The sequence below is a fragment of the Neoarius graeffei genome, chromosome 1, assembly GCF_027579695.1.
Source record: "Neoarius graeffei isolate fNeoGra1 chromosome 1, fNeoGra1.pri, whole genome shotgun sequence".
NCBI lineage: Eukaryota > Metazoa > Chordata > Actinopteri > Siluriformes > Ariidae > Neoarius > Neoarius graeffei.
Genome location: NC_083569.1, coordinates 114,822,547 through 114,841,665, shown reverse-complemented (window position 1 = coordinate 114,841,665; position 19,119 = coordinate 114,822,547). Strand labels below are relative to the sequence as shown.

Sequence of the window (19,119 nt, the reverse complement as noted above, 5' to 3'; positions counted from 1 at the left end):
TTTTGTCTTCTCTAAATCATCTTCACTGTGGACAAACATGGAATTGACTTAGAAAGCACGAAAACACATTTTTATAAATATCTCCCTCACCTAGTTTGACATGTGGTGCTCCTCTCCACAAGTGTAAGTAAATGGTCCCGCCCCCTTTGAATGTGGTCACATGGTCACATTTGTTTACTGTTTCTTAGAAACAGGGGGTGGCTCATCTTACCCCGCTCTCCCCTAGGGAGTTTGTCAGGACGCTTGTTGTGAGCTCAGTAATTAATTGTGTCGTGGATGCGCACTTGCTTGGATAAACGCTAATGAACGAAATACATCAATTAAACTCTTGACTTAAATGTTCTTATGCTACTTCACATTGCGCTGTAATGTACTCCACTAGTATTTATAATTCTTGCGCAAGTGATTCTCCTCGCTAGCGCTTCTGATTCGGAAAGCGATATACTCTTAAAGGAGCAGCCGCTCCTTTTAACCAGAGCTTTTAACATGCAGATCAACTGTGCTTCCTTCACTACAATATAATCCTCCTAAATTGGGAATATTAGGCTTGGGCATTAAAAGCATTAGAATGTAGATGGTTACTTGTTAAGTTGTTACATTATAGGGAGTGATAGCCGACTTTATGTTTGATTTTACTTTTTAAAAAATGCTGCAGGCAGCTCCCTACACTTGATTTGTTATTTAAAAAATACTTGAAGTTGGTCTTACTTAGTTCTTAGTGTAAAAGAATACAGAGTGTATTTTCATTTATTTTCCACTGAAAATGGTGAGCTGTAATATAGTAGGGAGTAATTTATTTTTTTCTTGGTGAATATTTATTTTATTATTTTATTTCTCATTTTATTCTAACTAATGTTTGACTTTATTGTACAAATGCTGCTGGCATCTCCCTGCACAAAATTTCATGTTCAATTTTACAATTAAACATACATTTCATGGATATGAAGGTCTGTGTCAGTGTGTGCTATGTTTAATTTCATGTGAATTATAATGTTTACATTTATCGGTTGCACATATCAGTTCTCGGCATCCCAGTTCCATAATAATCGGTATCGGCCCTGAAAAAAAACACATCGGTCGATCCCTAGTTTTTGGAACTGATGGCTTCAAAACTGTATGGCGTCGCAAAGGTGAGGAATACAAAGAAAAATGCATGGTGCCTACAGTGAAACATGGTGGTGGCAGTGTCCTTATGTGGGGCTGCATGAGTGCTGCTGGTGTCGGGGAGCTGCATTTCATTGATGGCATCATGAATTCACAGACGTATTGCTCTCGACTGAAAGAGAAGATGCTACCATCACTCCGTGCCCTTGGTCGTTGTGCACTTTTCCAACATGACAATGATCCTAAACACACATCTAAGGCCACTGTTGGATTTCTGAAGAAGAACAGGATGAAAGCGATTCGGTGGCCAAGTACGTCTCCTGATCTGAACCCAATCGAACACCTATGGGGAATTCTGAAGAGACAAGTTGAGCATCACTCTCCATCCAGCATCCAGTCACTAAAAGAGGTCATTGCTGAAGAATGGAAAAAGACTAATGCTGCAAAATGTCGCCAACTTGTTCATTCCATGCCTAGAAGACTTGGTGCTGTCATTAAAAATCATGGAGGCCATACAAAGTACTAGATGTAGTAGTTTTTGTTGTGGGGTGTACTCATTTTTGCACCACTCTAATTTGAGTAAAACTGAAAAAAGTGTAATCTAAGTTATATTATTAACCTTACTTTTTCCCGTCATAAGTTAAACACATGTTATATTAAACTTTGTCTTGTCAACATTTTGGAAATTGTGTTCATTGAGATATTGTTTAAAATGTTACTTTTCAAAGGGGGTGCACTCATTTACTCTGAGCACTGTACATGGTTGTGGTGAGAGAGGACATCAAAGTGGCAGGTGTGGTAGGGAAGGATGCGGAAGACAGGGAGCAATGGAGATGAAAGATCCGCTGTGGTGACTCCTAATCGGGAGCAGCCAAAAGAAGAAGGTGCAATAATAACAACTGTATTTAATCAAACTAATGAAATTGGCCAAATGAATCTTATCCCAGTCAGTAGATACCACTCCGGAAGTCCAGAAAGACCATGAGTTATTTATTTATTCTTTGCTCAATTCTGTCATCTTGATATAATGACTTTCTTGATTTTGAAATAACAAAAGGTATTTTCTTCAGAATTTTTTTCTCATATCATCAAAATGTACAGTTAAGCCTCACTCACAACCCCCCATAAGTGTTTTGGACACGCACGGGTCGCATGGCTTGGTAGCTCGCAGCCGTGCTGCAGGGTCGCGGTGAACCTGGGGGAAAGCTTGGGGAAAGAGTACAGGCAAAGTACTTGTCAAGTACAGGTTGCACACCTGGCTTCCTCGAGGCGTGGGAAAAATTGTGCCATTAGCCCGTGGAAAGTGTATATCTAACGCATGTGATCAGTGTGTGTTCAGTGTTGGGTGGAGTGTGTGAGACTTGCATTTTACCAGTTTCCTGTGCTCCGAGTTCGGGCCGCACTTGTGAAGCGTGTGTGATGCATGTAATTAGCACGTTACAATCACTCATAGCTTGTGTGTGATGCAAGCCAGGAGTGGGTATAAAACCAGCATCTGCAGCATTCTGCATCTGTCTTTCGACTGAAGAACATTGGATATTTTGCGGGAAAATTTTAATTTTCAGTTTAAAGTTTAGAAAATGGGACCCAAGAAGAAGCGAGCAACAGTGAAGTAACCCAGCCTGAAACAGCGGACGAGGAGGAAGAGTTTGATGATGATGGTAGCAGCACCGGTGAGCCCTGCACGGACAGGGAGAAGTTTGCCTTCAAGCCGGCAGAAGGCACAGCACCCCGCCAGTGGGATTTTCACAGGTAAATACACATGCTTTAAACATTCATTTCAGTACCTATATGCTTATGTAATTAATATTATATATGCTGATTTTCATGTATGTTTCAGCTAACGACGCCCAGAAGTAAGAACACTGCAATCCCATCATCGCTGTCAGGCCATTGTGCCATGCTCAGTGATGAGGACAAGGACATCCTGACACCCCGTCCCACCACTCAGCTGGAGTAGGAGCAGGACAGCAGCTCGGAGTCAGTGTGTTTCAATGCCCAAACTGTTGGGCTATTTAGTTGGGATTTTTTACAATGTAATAAAATGCATTATTCCCTTGTGTTTTATTATTTGACGTTTGCATGGTAAATTAATACATACTCAAAAACAGCAAATGAGGTAGTCTTCTTCCCTTCTACAATGCTACTTGTTACATGATTGGTTCTTTGGTTCCTCCGCAATATACTGTATATACCCAGAGTCTTGCCCCTCATGTCGCGTGCGCTGCGTGCACACCACACATAGGGGTAGAAAGTGAGATGTACTTCTCTCTTGTGGGCCGCACAAATAGCAAGTGTGGAATACTTATGTAGTACTTCTGAGGCACGTCACTTATACAATGACCGTGCGTCATTCATGCGTCTGACTTGTATCCACTAAAAGAGAAGCTGAAGACAAACACACATCTCTCTCTCTCTGAAGATTTCAGCTCTGACAGTGCTCACTGACTCACCGTTGGAAGCGGTTCTCCTCCTCTGTCTTTGTCAGAAAACTTAAAGCTACAGTTTTACCTCTGACTGTTACAGTGAGCTGACACTGGAGACTCCTTCCTTAACTTAAATAAACATATCTTCCGACAGAAAACTTCACCATACCAATTATACACTTTTTGTTTTGTTAAATTACGTTTTTAATCTCTCTATCATTGGGCTTAGATTATGTGACTCATCCACCGTACAAGTCCCTCTGAAAGAGCTGTTACTATAGAAACAGTACCATATTAGAATGAGTGCACTGTCAGAGCTGCTGTTATAGAAAATTAATCAACACCTTTTGACCAATCAGAATCCAGAATTCAACAGTTACATGGAATAATGTTATAGTGAGTATTTCTGCACTTCTCTGTTTCCATACAGGTATAAACACCTTTATAAGAGATTAGGAATGTGTTCATCCTTCTCATCATCACTGAATGGTTTATTATAATAATATTTTGTGAAATAAGAGTTGTATCACCTGTACACAGCAAAATCCTCAGTGTTGAATTAACACCCTACTGTGTTTATATAGGTTCAATTGGACACAAATTAACTCTGAAAGTGTTAATTCAACACTGAGGAATTTGCTGTGTATCCACCAGTCTGTATCTCACATGAGAGTGAATCTCTCCCTGATAAACACACTCAACTGTTTTACTGACTTTACTGAGCCTTGTTCGACCTCACTGACCACAAATAACACCTACCTTTTAAAACTTATTTCAAGATTATTTAAAACATTATAGAATAACATGGAATTGCTATAATTATGCAGTATTTTTATTCACACCCCTCCTAAATTCAAACCTGTTGAAAAAAAGTGAAAAATTTATGACGCACCTTTTGCTGTAATTCTGACAAAATCACTGTAGTCTGTGTAGTAGTTGTAGTCTGTGTTTGTCCGTGCGTTCCGCCTGTATGCTCTACACCGATACCCGGTTTCTCCTGCAGTATCAACTGTCACTCTGAGTGTGTTGGTGTTTGGAGCTCCAGTGTTCACAAACTGCGAATACTGATTCTTTTCCTCCCAGTAAAACTGCCATCCAGCCCCCTGCTGCAGCTCACAGCTCAGAGTGATGGTGTCTCCAGTGTAGACGGAGCTCTGAGGATTCACTCTCACAGTCGCTTTGGGTTTTTCTGTTGGTATGAAATGATGAAGGTGTCAGAGCTGCTTTTCACTTCACAACAGAAGCAATAGATTCACTGTGCTCATTCAATGCTTTCAGAAATATTTCTAACAAACATTTATATATTTTTCGCGGTGCAAATCCTGCGCTCTGATTGGCTGGCGAGCGGGTCTGTATCCTAAATGTTTGGCAGCATTTCTCAGGAGAATAGCATTAATTTTACAGCATGGATAGCGATAACGACAGTGTTCACAGCGAGAGCGAGTTTCACTACCCTGAGGAAGAAGAAATAAAATAAAACATTTCAGCAGAAAGCTAAAAACCTCTAACTTGCTCACAGTTTGATCTCATTAGTTAATGAGGCCCATTTTGGACCATGTTATCCTCATACATAATATTACGTTCGGTAAAAACTTTAAACCAGGACAATCTCTTCTTCAAAGTTTCACCAAATGGCTTTATTTATGCAATATAAAGGTCATAATACTGGATAACTTTGGTCGAGCAAAAACATGGCTGAATCCTGAATGACTCCTATTTGTATAAATAGGGCACTACATAGGCGGCAGAATGTAGTGTTTTTCCTGCCATGGAAGTGCACTTGTATACCGAGGAGGAAGCCATTTGCATTACAGCCGTGAATGAGGATTCAAAATGGCGGCTCGGCTCGGTTTCCCCTTTCGGGCGCTCTCGCTTTCTGTTAGAATTTGGGAAAGAAAAATAAATAAATATATTAAGAAGGAAATTGGTGCCGACGAGACAAACTAAACAAAGAGGGACTCAGTTACTGACAGCTCAAAATCTGAACCCTAAAAAATAATGGAAACATATTAAATTAAAACAAAACCCCCACAGACTGACCTGATACAGTCAGTGTAACAGCATCACTGATCTCTGAATCCCGTCCTCTGCAGGTGTAGGAACCACCGTCAGAGTCACCAACAGACCTGATATTTAACTCCTTTGAGGCTGGATATCCTCCAGCTGTGTAGAATCTATTATTGTTCTTATACCAGCTGTATGGCCGCTGAGTGTCTCCTCCTCCCTGTGTGTCACATCTGAGAGTAACATCCTCTCCAATGAACACATGTGCATCAGGCTGAATGGACACCACAGCTTTAACTCTCCCTGCAATAATAATAATAAAAACAGAGTATATTACATTATCTTTATTTTGTTTGTATTTTGTTTTGTACAGCAGTCTCACATAACATTTTGTTAAGGGCCTTGAGGAAATTGGTTCCGGGGGGAAAGTGACCATGGGGGAGGAGAAAAGAGGAACACGGGGAGAGAGGAGAAAAAGACGTGAGAGGAGTGAAGAAGTTGTATGCAAGCGTTCGGTCTGCAATAAACTGAATTTCTGTAAACCGCCTGTAGCCCATTTATTCCACGCCCCGGTAAGGAGGACGGGAGTTTCCACGCACTTGCGCCAACTTTTAGGGTTACAGACTGGTGTCAGCGGTGTTTTCGTTGTTATTGGAAGATTCGTGGGTTTTTTCGACCGAGCAGTGAGCTAAGTTACTGGGGCTAGCTGAGTTTGACAGTGAGTGCATTTTGGATGAACATTGCTAATCACTGAGTGCTTATGCAAGTCACAACGTTTATCAGCTGCTAGTCTTCCGATCTCAGGCGACGAAACATGAGCTCCGATGAGGAAGTTGTGCTGTTTGCACCACAAAATGCATCTACAACTGAAGCAAATAGGAGCGAGGACGCTGCTAGGCTGGATGAGTCTACTGCTGGGGACCAATGTAATTCAATAAAAAAAACTTTTTTATTTGTCACATGCACACTTCATGCACAGTGAAATGCATCCTCTGCATTTAACCCATCTGAATCAGTGAACACATGCACACACACCCAGAGCAGTGGGCAGCCACACACAGCGCCCGGGGTGCAGTCAGGGGTTCGGTACCTTGCTCAAGGGCACTTCAGCCCAAGGCTGCCCCACGTTAACCTAACTGCATGTCTTTGGACTGTGGGGGAAACTGGAGCACCCGGAGGAAACCCACGCAGACACGGGGAGAACATGCAAACTCCACACAGAAAGGGCCTCACTGGCCGCTGGGTTTGAACCCGGAACCTTCTTGCTATGATGCGACTGTGCTAACCACTACACCACCGTGCTGCCCACGGTGACAGTAAGGACAAAGAAAGTTTTTCTCTGTGTAAAGCCAGATTAAAGCTCACTGTACGAGCGTGTCCTGCGTCTCAGCAACAGGATTTAACTACCATTTTGCCAGCTAGGCTAAGTGGCGATGCCTTAGCATACTGGTTATCACTGCCACCCGCCACACAGAAGGACTATGATGCGTGTGTTTCCCGACTGACTGATGTTTTTGGCGGCAAGCAGTTTTGCAACATTTTCAGACTTTTGTGAATGCCCGGCAGCGCATGCCGAAGGAGCCACTTGAAGTTTTTGCTGCAGAGATAACTAGGCTAGTTTTGAAGCGTTTCCAAATTATGGAAAGCCGGCTATAACTATGGAGCGGTTCTGACGATTTGTTGCTGGACTAGACCCAGTTTTGCAAGTGAAGTGCCACGAACATGGGGCTGCCACGTTGGAGGAGGCCCTAGCAGTGGCATGTAAGTGGGAGCGAGCACAAGAAGCACTTCGGCTTGCATAACCACAGAATGCAGCCACCACTATTTCCAGTTCTAACACTGGCTCACAACCAGTTGCACACCTCACAACAAGGGTGTCCACCAAAGCAGCAGCATCCTCAGACCAAACCCCTGATGTATTATCAGCCATCAAACAACTGTCAGCGGAAGTCCAGACCTTGAGGTTGGCGGTGACCGACTTAAAACGACACAAGTCTTCACCATCCAGGCATGAGGACTTCAGGCAGCACCAGAATGGTCCCCTCATCAGCGGGGAAGAGCAGCTTCACGCTTCTTTCCGCATGCATCACCGCAGAGATATCAACATTATGCTGAGTCACCAAGGTGTGGCTTCTCACCGGAGCAGGGGTATTCTCACCGCCATCAATCCCCAGACCAAAGGGGACGACGCTACCCCAGCTCACCCCCATCTTCGCCACGTCAAGGACCCCAGCGTTTCTCCAGTAGCCGGGACAGCTACAACAGCCATCAGAGCCCGGAACCAATTTCCTCAAGGCCCTTAACAAAATGTTATATGAGACTGCTGTATAAAACAAAATACAAACAAAATAAAGATAATGTAATATACTCTGTTACAGTAATAATAATAATGATTTGTTAAAATATACCAAAGTAATTCCCAAGTGTGCAGAGGTGGAAATAGTTATTTTAAACAACACTATGAATTATTTAATTAGACATAAACTAGAGATGCATCAATGCCATTTTTACAGACTGAGTATGAGTAAATAGTTTTGGCACCTCTTGATACACACAATAAAATTTGTTACCTTGTTAGTATTGAACCAAATGTTGACAATTTTTTTTTTTTTTTTTTTGGGGGGGGGCAAATGGACATTATGAATTTTATGCACCTGCAAGCTTTAACCACCCAATACTTTAAAAAATATTCAGGTTTAGAATTTAGACCGACTGTAACATTGAAACATTTTATTACATCAGTAACATGTTCATGTGTAACATATCTGAGTAAAAACCACAGAAATATTCCCTGTCCTGACTTACCAGGCAAGTGAGAAGTGCTGTTATAGAAAAAATAAATAAATAAAAATAAAAAACTCTGGTGTGGTGTGATTTGGCCTGGTGTGAAGCAGAGGGCTCTTGTTTATACTTTGTACCTTCAGAATCAGCAGCACACTCACTGTGTATCTTATGGACATCCAGAACATTTAAAAACAATATTCACGAGATACAAGTGCCAAAAAAATCTCTGTCAAGTTTCCAAGTCTAACTGTAAAATATTTAATGTCACTGTGCATAAAAATCCCTAAACACACTGATGCACTCTGTCTCTAAGGGAACTTTCCTCTGCTGTCGTGATTCTTGTCATGAGCTGTGTCTCAAATCTAAAATTCAAACCTTATATTCAAAAGTATTTACTAATCTAGAAAATCTTGATGGCTGGTACACAAATCAGACCTTTTGACCTTCCCAAGCTACTTTGAGTGTTTGCTAAGATCATACAGTCAATAAAAAAACAACTGCTTTGAAATTTTGCTCATGTTATCTGCCTTGGTTTATCCCATCACTTCATTCACTCATGTTTGCTAGTTATAATGTCAGTACAATAAGCTCGCTTAGACATCAGAATGAGCAACATACTGAAAAACTGCAGAGAATTTCCTGCTGAGGGTCTGTTAGAAGAGTTTACAGCAGAACAGGACATGACTTTGCTGCAGAACTGTAAAGAGATTCAGGTGTGTGTTGGAAAGTGAATGTGTGTTCATGAGGCTCGACTGTCATGTCCAAAACTGTCAATCAGCTCATCAACCACACCCTGTTTTATCACCAAATAACACCAATAAAATTCATTGATCATGAGATAAGATTTTGAGGTAGATCTCAGGATCCATTTATAAAAATGACAGCACTGTTGCTGAAAATAATTGGGGTGAGATGTAACTTAAAATGGAAGTTTGACACTTTTCCCATAGAGTAACATAGAAATGGGCGGGGTTACAACTGTACTGCAGCCAGCCACTAGAAGGCCTCAGAGACAATTTTGGCTTTACTTTTGAATCCCTGTTACTATGACAACCCATATATACAGTCACTGGTTTTGCTGGGATCATAGTTTGTGAAGTACATCCACATCATTGTTGTTTTGTGTCGTCTGTTCTTTAGTGCAACAACATACACTAAGCTCATGTCACATGGGATCACCTGGCTTTGTCTGTTCATACTGGAGCATTTTTAGTACCAGTATTGATGCATCTCTAAAGTAAAGGGATTTTTATGTGGAATTAAAGAACCACAGTGAAACTCATGTAAAACTATGTATTCCCATCAGAATTTTTGTTCGTCATTGTTTTCTTATTTTATTACCATTATTTATTTGAACTGAACATAATTCTTATGAATGATTATTAATCAGCTAGTAACAAATTCTACACAACCTTTATAGCCCCATTAGAAAGAAGAAATTTACACAATATAAAGGATCAAGTGTATACAGTATAAATCACCTTGAACATGGGCCACTGGTATCAGTGAAACCAGCACTAAAAAGGGAACAGAAACAGAAAATATGACGTAAATCTGAAAATTATTCAGTATGTTCATGGAAACAGCACACTGTAGACACAAAAGATTCAATCTTATTCAGAAAATCTAAACTACCAGCTGTAAGAAATACAAAAGTCACTATTCTGCTCATTAATGCCTTTATTTAATGAAAATTGCTTTATTTAAAGCAAATATTATGATTAAAAGTGTGATAATCTCAGCACTGGGACATAAATCCATGTCCTAATGACACAAACTCATCACTCAGGACATTCAGACTGCAGATGGAGAACTTTATACCCCACCACTCACTCTAATGAAGACACAAAGAGAAGATTTACTCACAGAGCATCACCGGGAGTGAACTGAGCTCCATCCTGCAACTCGAATGACTGACTGAATGAGGTGTGGTGTGTGTTCAAGTCTCAACACTTCCTGTGGTTTCTCGCTTTCAATCACACTACAAGGAAAGAAAGAGAGGATGAGTGTATCCCAGATCTTTAACTTCTCTTTTAGTGTGTACAGGCACTGTATCTGCTCTTCCTTCCTCTTTCCTGAAAAATCTTCAATACTTTTTGTTTTTCTCAAACTCTCACATACAAAAAAGAGCACACAGTAGAGAGTCCACTGCATTAAATCAAGAGAAGCTTAAAGCTTGACAAGCTACAATTTCTAGGTCGCTCATCTTTCATCCAACTTCAAGCTCCTTTGAGTTTAGTGTTTAATTTTCAAAGCATTGCTGGGATATTTATGAATGTTAGTTTCAAAATTATGTGGCCATCTAAGTCAATCCATCCATCCATTATCTGTAGTTGCTTATCCTGTGCAGGGTCGCGGGCAAGCTGGAGCCTATCCCAGCTGACTATGGGTGAGAGGTGGGGTACACATTCAAACATAATAACATTCATAAATTATTCAAAACCTAGATGTTTTTGGACTGTAGGGGAAACCAGAGCACCCGGAGGAAACCCACACAGACACAGGGAGAACATGCAAACTCCACACAGAAAGGCCCCCATCAACCATTGGGCTCAAACCCAGAACCTTCTTGCTGTGAGGCGATAGTGCTAACCACTACACCACCATGCCAGGCTATCCAAGTGTGAAAGTTATTTATTTCTGTATGTAGTTTCTCAGAAGCCCAATTAATGTGTGTATTATTATTGTTGTTCTGTGTTGGTTTATAAATAGAGTAGTAAATATCAAAACAGTTCAGCTGAAAGAAAAAGTGGAAATAAAGTAAGAGTTTCTGTTTAAGCATAAACATTTAAGACAGATCACTTGTGAGAGGGAGGTAATACATAAACTCACAGAACACTTTACAGACATCCCAACCTGCCAAAATTCATTTCAGGGACACCCCCCGCCCAGAAAATTTTGGATTTGGTTGATGTGATTTCCTGCATTCTGGTGGATTTTGGGGTGGCCTTTTGGAGATGACCAAGACCTGAATTCACTCAATTCACTCAGATTCATAGCTGACACCCTGACTTGGGGACTTACAGTAGCTGCCCCCAACCCATAAACTATGATAATTACAATGTGCCATATATTAAGCTCCTTACTGATGCCCCTTTTCCACCAAATCAGTTCTAGGGCTGGTTCGGGGCCAGTGCTGCTGCTGGTTCACAACTCGTTCAACTTGCGAGCCAGCTGAGAACCAGTTTGCTTTTCCATAGCTCGGGGTGCTAAGGGGAGCCACGTCATTACGTCACTGTATACATCATATACGTCGCTGCGTTTGCATAAACCTTGGCGCGAACATTGAAGCAACAACACCATGGAGAAGAAGAAGCAGCAACAACAACAACAACAATGGATGACTTTGCGTTTGTACAGCTGCTGCTTCTGGCTTTACAGTGCTTCATTGGGATCAGAAAACGGCAGATCCAATATGTTTGTGTTGATCGACAGGTTTTGATTGGACGGTGATTACGTTCTAGGAGACAGGTAATAACCTAATAACGTTTTGACTCTTACTTACACTGAATGTGAGATGGTTATGTTAGCCTTTGTAATATGAGCTAACATTAGCCGGTGTTATGTCCCTGCTGGAATCGTCACAAATTCACAAACATATTACTGGCGATTTTTAAGTCGCCGCTCATATCTACCACAGCGGTAGATATGAGGATGCTTAGCTCTGTAATGAACTTAACTGACTGAAGTGAATGTAAACAAACTGCATGGAAATATGAGTGAATGATTTATGTTTAACCTCGTTTCTTTAACCCTTATGCCTCACTAAGGACATTTTTGGCTTGTCAGTTGTTAATTTTCTTTATTATTTTGACTGTGTTCATACATATAGAAATATAATAAGGTCAATAGAATATAAAGTATGGCAAATGTGCTGTACATTAACTCCACAAGTAAATGTAACACTTATGTTTCCAACACTCACACATGCACATTTATTTCTCAATACACATCCCACTCTAATCTAAGGGGAAAAAGAGGCACAAGGGTTAAGTACCATGATGAATATTTGTTTGAGTATTGATGACTCTCCACACAACATGTTTATTTACCTATACATTTTTCTCTTTACAGGTAATCTTGCGACTGATGGCAAGGCGGAGATCACATGTTGTCTGGGCACACCCAAGATCTTGCTACTGGTGGGACACAATTGTTCCTGATTTCACCTCTCACCAGTTCGTGCAGAATTTCCGTGTGTCCCGAGAGTCATTTGAGTATGTCTGCAGTCGGGTGAGGCATGTCTTGGGGAGAAGGAACACAAATTACCGTTTGTGTGTCCCAAACCAGAAGCGGGTGGCTATTGCCATCTGGAAGCTGGCCACTGGCGGTGAATACGGGACCATCCTTTTTGTAGTAGGCATGAGCACCGTCTTTAATTGCGTTCAGAATTTCTGTAACACAGTCATCAAGGTGCTGCTCCTTGCCCACATTACATGCCCTGATGCTGAGAGGTTAGTGGAAATGGCTGCTCTCTTTCAGAGTCATTGGAGAGTGCCACAGTGTGTTGGTGCAATAGATGGAAGCCACATTCCCATTATAGCACCAGAACAGTATCCCCAAGACTACTACAACCAGAAGGGATGGCATTCAGTTGTTCTGCAAGCAGTTGTAGATGGCAGAGGTTTTTTCTGGGATGTGTGTTGGCTTTCCAGGGAGTGTGCATGATGCAAGAGTCCAAAAACAGTCACATTTGTGGGAAGTCCTAAGTGACGGGGAATTTCTAGGTCAAAGCAAAGTGTGGCTCTGGCTGTGAGGTTGGACATTACCTGATAGGTGATCCAGCCTACCCCATGCAGAACTGGCTGATGAAACCCTTTTCTGACAGTGGCAGATTGACCCCTGAACAACACACCTATGATTACAGACTCAGCAGTGCACGATCGGTTGTGGAAATGGCATTTGGGAGACTGAAAGGACAGTGGAGGTGCCTACTAAAAGAAATGACTGCAAGCTGGAACTGTGCAAGAAAATGGCGCTGACCTGCTGTGTCCTTCATAACATCTGTGAGGAACATGGCGACAATTTCACTGAGGAGCACCAAGACAGACATGCCAACATCCAGCCTCCTCTTCAGGCATTACCTGAACATGGCAGTCAAGAAGGGGCTGACATTAGAGCCGCTTTAATGGCCTACTTTAACAGAGGGAACGAGTAATTTGTTTGGTTATTTTGCTATTTACTTCATGTCAATGTTGTTTAATTGTTCAGTTTGATAAGTTCATAGAAATGAGTCATTTATTTGTAAATAAAGTGAGTGAAAAAGGTAGCTTGTTGAGTTCTTTCATTAATTGTTTTCACAAGCTCTAACCAGCTTTACTTGTACTTATTACACAGTTAAAATAATTTTACATCACTAGTGAAAACATATACAAGCAGACATGTCTCTTTAGAAAAAACATTTATTTACATAGTGCATAGAAACACAACATAAAGTGACGTGAACAGTGCAAAGGTGCAAAACAAGAAAAGTGGTGTGATTATTTTCTGGCTTGCGCCTCCATTACAGACACCATGCGCCCCATTATACTGAGGAACGCACTGTTGTCTGCTTCCAGCTTGTGCAGCAAGGCATCGTTCATTTCCTTGCTGTGCTGCAGGAACCTCTCGTCCACCCGCTCAAGGTATTCCAGGAGCTCAGTGTTGCTGTCTCACTTCCTCTTAGCTGTGTACAAGAACAGAATAATGAGTTTAAAAGTTTTTATTCATAAGTAGATTAACACAGGTCCAGCAATACAATATAAGAAAAATGTCAGCTCAGCAATAAGAGCATTAGTTAATTGTTTACGGTTGGTAGGGGATTTTATATGAATGACTGGTCACTTATTACAGCATGTATTTATATTATAAAGTCACACTATTAGGTACATATCCATGTTTGCATAGTATCCAGTGAGACAGACTACTGGATACTCAGCACAACAACTTACCAGGTCTGGTCTGTGGCGATTGTCCTGAGCTGCTGGATGATGCAGGAGAGCTGCAGTGGCGTGGAGACATCAGGTCCTCGTCCCCGATGGTGAACAACTCTATAAACCACATAAAAACAGCCAGTGTTGGGAAAGTTCACTTTCTACATGAACTATTTCAAAGTTCAGTTCACAAATTTTAAAATGAGCTAGTTCAGTTCATAGTTCATAATGAAAAATTTTGAACTAAGTTCACAGTTACAAAAATGAACTAGTGAATGAAAGTATGCATCAGATTTCATTATAACATTATACAAACAAACATTAACTGAAGTAACTAAAACTTTATGCAAGGCGAAAATGTTTGAAAAGAAACTTACCAGGCTCTGATTGCGGCGCCATCGCCTCCAGCATCGCCGTCGCTGAATTTAAGGCTCCGGTGGTGTTATTTGCCGGTCTATCGCTGAGGACTGAGTCCAGAATATCGAAGGGGTTCTTCCTTGGCCTCCCGTTGCAGCTTCGACCGAGGTCCTTTTTTTGGTTCCTGAAGTCTTTCTTCAGCTTCTTTAATTTGTTGCTGATCTGCTCAAGAGTATGTTCATACCCCGCCGCAGCCATCTCTTTTTGTCTCATCTCATCTCATCTCATTATCTCTAGCCACTTTATCCTTCTACAGGGTTGCAGGCAAGCTGGAGCCTATCCCAGGTGACTACGGGCGAAAGGTGGGGTACACCCTGGACAAGTCGCCAGGTCATCACAGGGCTGACACATAGACACAGACAACCATTCACACTCACATTCACACCTACGGTCAATTTAGAGTCACCAGTTAACCTAACCTGCATGTCTTTGGACTGTGGGGGAAACTGGAGCACCCGGCGGAAACCCACACGGACACGGGGAGAACATGCAAACTCTGCACAGAAAGGCCCTCGCCGACCACAGGGCTCGAACCTGGACCTTCTTGCTGTGAGGCAACAGCGCTAACCACTACACCACCGCGCCGCCCCCCATCTCTTTTTGTATTTGGTGTAATATGGGCTTGGTCCAGGTAGCACCCTCCAGTTTCGTCTGAACTTCATCTGTGGACCATATTGCTCGGAGACAGGTTGTCTCCTCCACAGAGCACTGCTGCTTTACTGCATCCATGATATCTCATTGCTTAAAAATGGCCACCTTTCGCGGTCTTGTTATTGTTGTTGGTCTTAACAACTCCGCCCCGCCGCTGACGTAAGCGGTTCTTTCCTCTGGCCCAGCAAAGAGTTGGTGCTAGCCTGGAACCGGTTTTTCTGGCCCCAGAGCCAGTTCTTTGTCAGTGGAAACAGAAAACCCAGTTCCAAATTAAGCACTGGCCCCGAACCAGCCCTGGAACTGATTTGGTGGAAAAGGGTGAATCTGGACACCCCGCCCTCCATAAATAAGGAAGGATGACCAGGATAGATAGATATTTCACCACAGAACATTCCTTTACTTAGATACCAAAACACAGATGAATATAACAGAGCAATGAATGAATTCCATGAATGACAATGAATCTAATTGTACATGTAGGCCTAGGCCTAAAGGGCTCTTTCCTTTCCTCTGTTCTATGCCTGTTCCTTTTGCAAGCTTTCATTGTATTTAGAGGCTGCTTGCTTTGCAGATTTGAGCAATTTTCCAGACACCTCCACCTTGTAGCACTCTGTGTCAATAAACTTGTGAATCTGATGTCTTGCAAGATTAACAAGTGTTTGGTGAGACATCTGACCCCTAAATTCTGTCTTGATGTGACGCACCATGCTGAATGCCCTTTCCCCATCACAGTTAGAATTTGGCAGCACCAATAGCAGCTTCATCAGCTGATAGAGCTCCCTGAATCTCAACTGCCCTGAGCTCACAGATGTTACTTTGGACAGCTTCCCCCAGCACTCATCAACTGGTAAATTCTTATAATTTGGTACCAGTGCTTCCAGGTTAGAGGACACATAATCCAGGACTTCTAAATGGAGCTGTTCTCTGGCATCTGCCTTCATTACATTTGGAAATCTTTCTGCCAAAGTCAAAATCTGCTCTGGTTTCATATTATCATAGTTCTTAGGATTGACCACTGACAGATTCATCAAGATCTGATCTCTCACAGGGAATTTTTCCTTTATTTTTTGAAAGATTCTGACAAAGAATGCTCTCGCATCTGTAGAATTGCTTTGTCTTGTGACTGGAGAGTGCTGATTTTCACATCGGAAAATCACATATTTGATGGAAGATGGATATGATGTGTTAACAGTACCTGAAGATACAGTATTAATTGAACAGCGGACATTTTGCTCATGTTGTGAGAGAATCTCTTTCAGAGCCTATAAACACAGAAAAACCTGATGAGTTAGTTGAGAGAGATAACAGGATGTCATGTCCATTCATTTGGACTGTAGATGGCTCTGGGAAAACCAGAGGTGGAGGTTTGTGCATTTATATAAATAGAGCTTGGTGTACAAACTCTGTTGTTGCCGAGAGACACTGCTCACCTAACGCGGAGTTTCTCATGGTTAAATGTAGACCTTTTTATCTCCCAAGAGAACTCACATCAGTTATAGTTACTGCTGTATATACACACCACCAGACGCTAATGCTAAGCTTGCAATGGGAGAATTGCATGCAGCCATTAGCAAACAGCAGGAAATGCAGCCAGGGGCTGCCTTTATTTTTGCAGGTGACTTTAATCACTCCAACTTGAAGTACTTCCCAGACTGCATCAACATGTTACCTGCCACACAAAAGGAAATAAGACACTGGACCATGTTTTTTCAGTGGACAAAAAGGCAACGACAAGATTCAGAAACATACAGGGAAGTTGATAACAGAGTGATAAATTATAAATTAATCTTGTAATGGCTTTTTCCTTCGCGCTAATTCCGTGATTATTGTAGGGATTTTACCTTAAAATTTCAACCAGGTTCAATTCACCTGAAAATCAGCTCCCTGTAAAGGGACACCACAAGATCATAGGTTTTGGAATTTTGAAAAATATATATTTTATGGTTGCAGAGATACGATGATTTTAGTAAAAAAAAAATAAATAAATAAATAATGGTAATTTCGCACTGACCCTCAACACACACACACACACACACACACACACACACACACACACACACCCCTCTACTTAACGTCGTAGCACAAAATAGAAAGGGTGTATATGGTCCTAATTGGTTCTGTTAGAACCAGAAAAGGTTGTAGTTTTATGAGCGACTTAGTTTTGGAGGTGAATCCGAACAAATTCCTGCCTGTTGCGCGACACCTGCTCCTGCCGCTCCAGCACTGTAAAATGAAAGTAATTTATTGCCATTATTTAGCCTTGTGCCTAGCAAGTGCGCTTACAAAGATGACAATTACAAAGAGACACTGCTTTATCATAACTGTGAAAGTTGAACACACAAAAAAACCCCAACAATAACGATGATTTGTACCATGTATTAATTTCCTGAAGTGGCACGGTGGTGTAGTGGTTAGTGCTGTCGCCTCACAGCAAGAAGGTCCGGGTTCAAGCCCCGTGGCTGGCGAGGGCCTTTCTGTGTGGAGTTTGCATGTTCTCCCTGTGTCCACATGAGTTTCCTCCGGGTGCTCCGGTTTCCCCCACAGTCCAAAGACATGCAGGTTAGGTTAACTGGTGACTCTAAATTGACTGTAGGTGTGAATGTGAGTGTGAATGGTTGTCTGTGTCTGTGTGTCAGCCCTGTGATGACCTGGCGACTTGTCCAGGGTGTACTCCGCCTTTTGCCCGTAGTCAGCTGGGATAGGCTCCAGCTTGCCTGCGACCCTGTAGAACAAGATAAAGCAGCTAGAGATAATGAGATGAGATTAATTTCCTGGGTTCCAGAAAATGGCTGGAGCAGCTGTTACTCTTCTTCATGCTCTATGCACTGACTGACTGGTCGAAAGGTTTGGGATGAAGCTTGCTCGCTTGGTCTAGATTCTGTGGGATTGTATGTAATGTGCGGGCATCAGGGAGCCGCTATCAATATGTGGGAGACTCCTGGAACTTCCGGGAGACTTAGGATGTCTGAGTTTATGAGGAAAACCTGCTTATTCATGCAATTATCCATCATCCAATCAAGTGACAGTAGCACAGTCACTTGTCAATCATGCAGATACAGGTGGGGTCACAGCTAGGAATTCTGGGCTCCTCTGGAACAATAGTGCAGTCAGACTAATGAACAAATATACAGGGAAGTTCAATAGGGGAAAATGTGTTCTTAGAGATTTTAAAGTCATTTCCTCATTAACACTGTGTGCGAGCGGCACGGTGGTGTAGTGGTTAGCGCTGTCGCCTCACAGCAAGAAGGTCCTGGGTTCGAGCCCCGGGGCCGGCGAGGGCCTTTCTGTGTGGAGTTTGCATGTTCTCCCCGTGTCCGCGTGGGTTTCCTCCGGGTGCTCCGGTTTCCCCCACAGTCCAAAGACATGCAGGTTAGGTTGACTGTTGACTCTAAATTGACCGTAGGTGTGAATGGTTGTCTGTGTGTCAGCCCTGTGATGACCTGGTGACTTGTCCAGGGTGTACCCCGCCTTTCGCCCGTAGTCAGCTGGGATAGGCTCCAGCTTGCCTGTGACCCTGTAGAAGGATAAAGCGGCTAGAGATAATGAATGAATGAATGAATGAATGAACACTGTGTGCTCTCAGTTCACAGTTCATACTTGAAACTACTAATAGTACCTACTATTATTTGCATAATCATGCCCAGTACATAAGATGAGCCAGCTAACCTCATTGGCTTGCTATTTAAAGCTAGGGTAGGTCATTTTTAAGAAACCAGATTTTGAAAGTATCCAACTGAAAAATCCCACCCCATCCCTTTAGCCCTTCCTCCAAAAACACATGAACGTGCACTGTAATTAGATCAGACTCCAGCTCAGAATGA

The 19,119-nt window shown here is 42.2% G+C and overlaps 2 protein-coding genes across 2 annotated transcripts in view; one reads left to right on the top strand and one right to left on the bottom strand.

Annotated features, from left to right (window-relative positions):
- The window catches only part of LOC132882153 (Fc receptor-like protein 5), a 202,018-nt gene extending 191,803 nt beyond the window's left edge, over positions 1 to 10,215 (bottom strand). Inside the window, exons 1-3 of the mRNA XM_060915425.1 lie at positions 10,185 to 10,215; positions 9,800 to 9,835; positions 5,571 to 5,837 (exon numbers count right to left, since the gene is read on the bottom strand). Coding sequence (XP_060771408.1) covers positions 5,571 to 5,837; positions 9,800 to 9,835; positions 10,185 to 10,215 — 334 coding nt within the window. The remainder of the gene's footprint in view (positions 1 to 5,570; positions 5,838 to 9,799; positions 9,836 to 10,184) is intronic.
- Positions 1 to 19,119, top strand: part of LOC132882167 (uncharacterized) — a 244,013-nt gene that overhangs the window by 95,057 nt on the left and 129,837 nt on the right. The gene's annotated exons all lie outside the window — the stretch shown is intronic.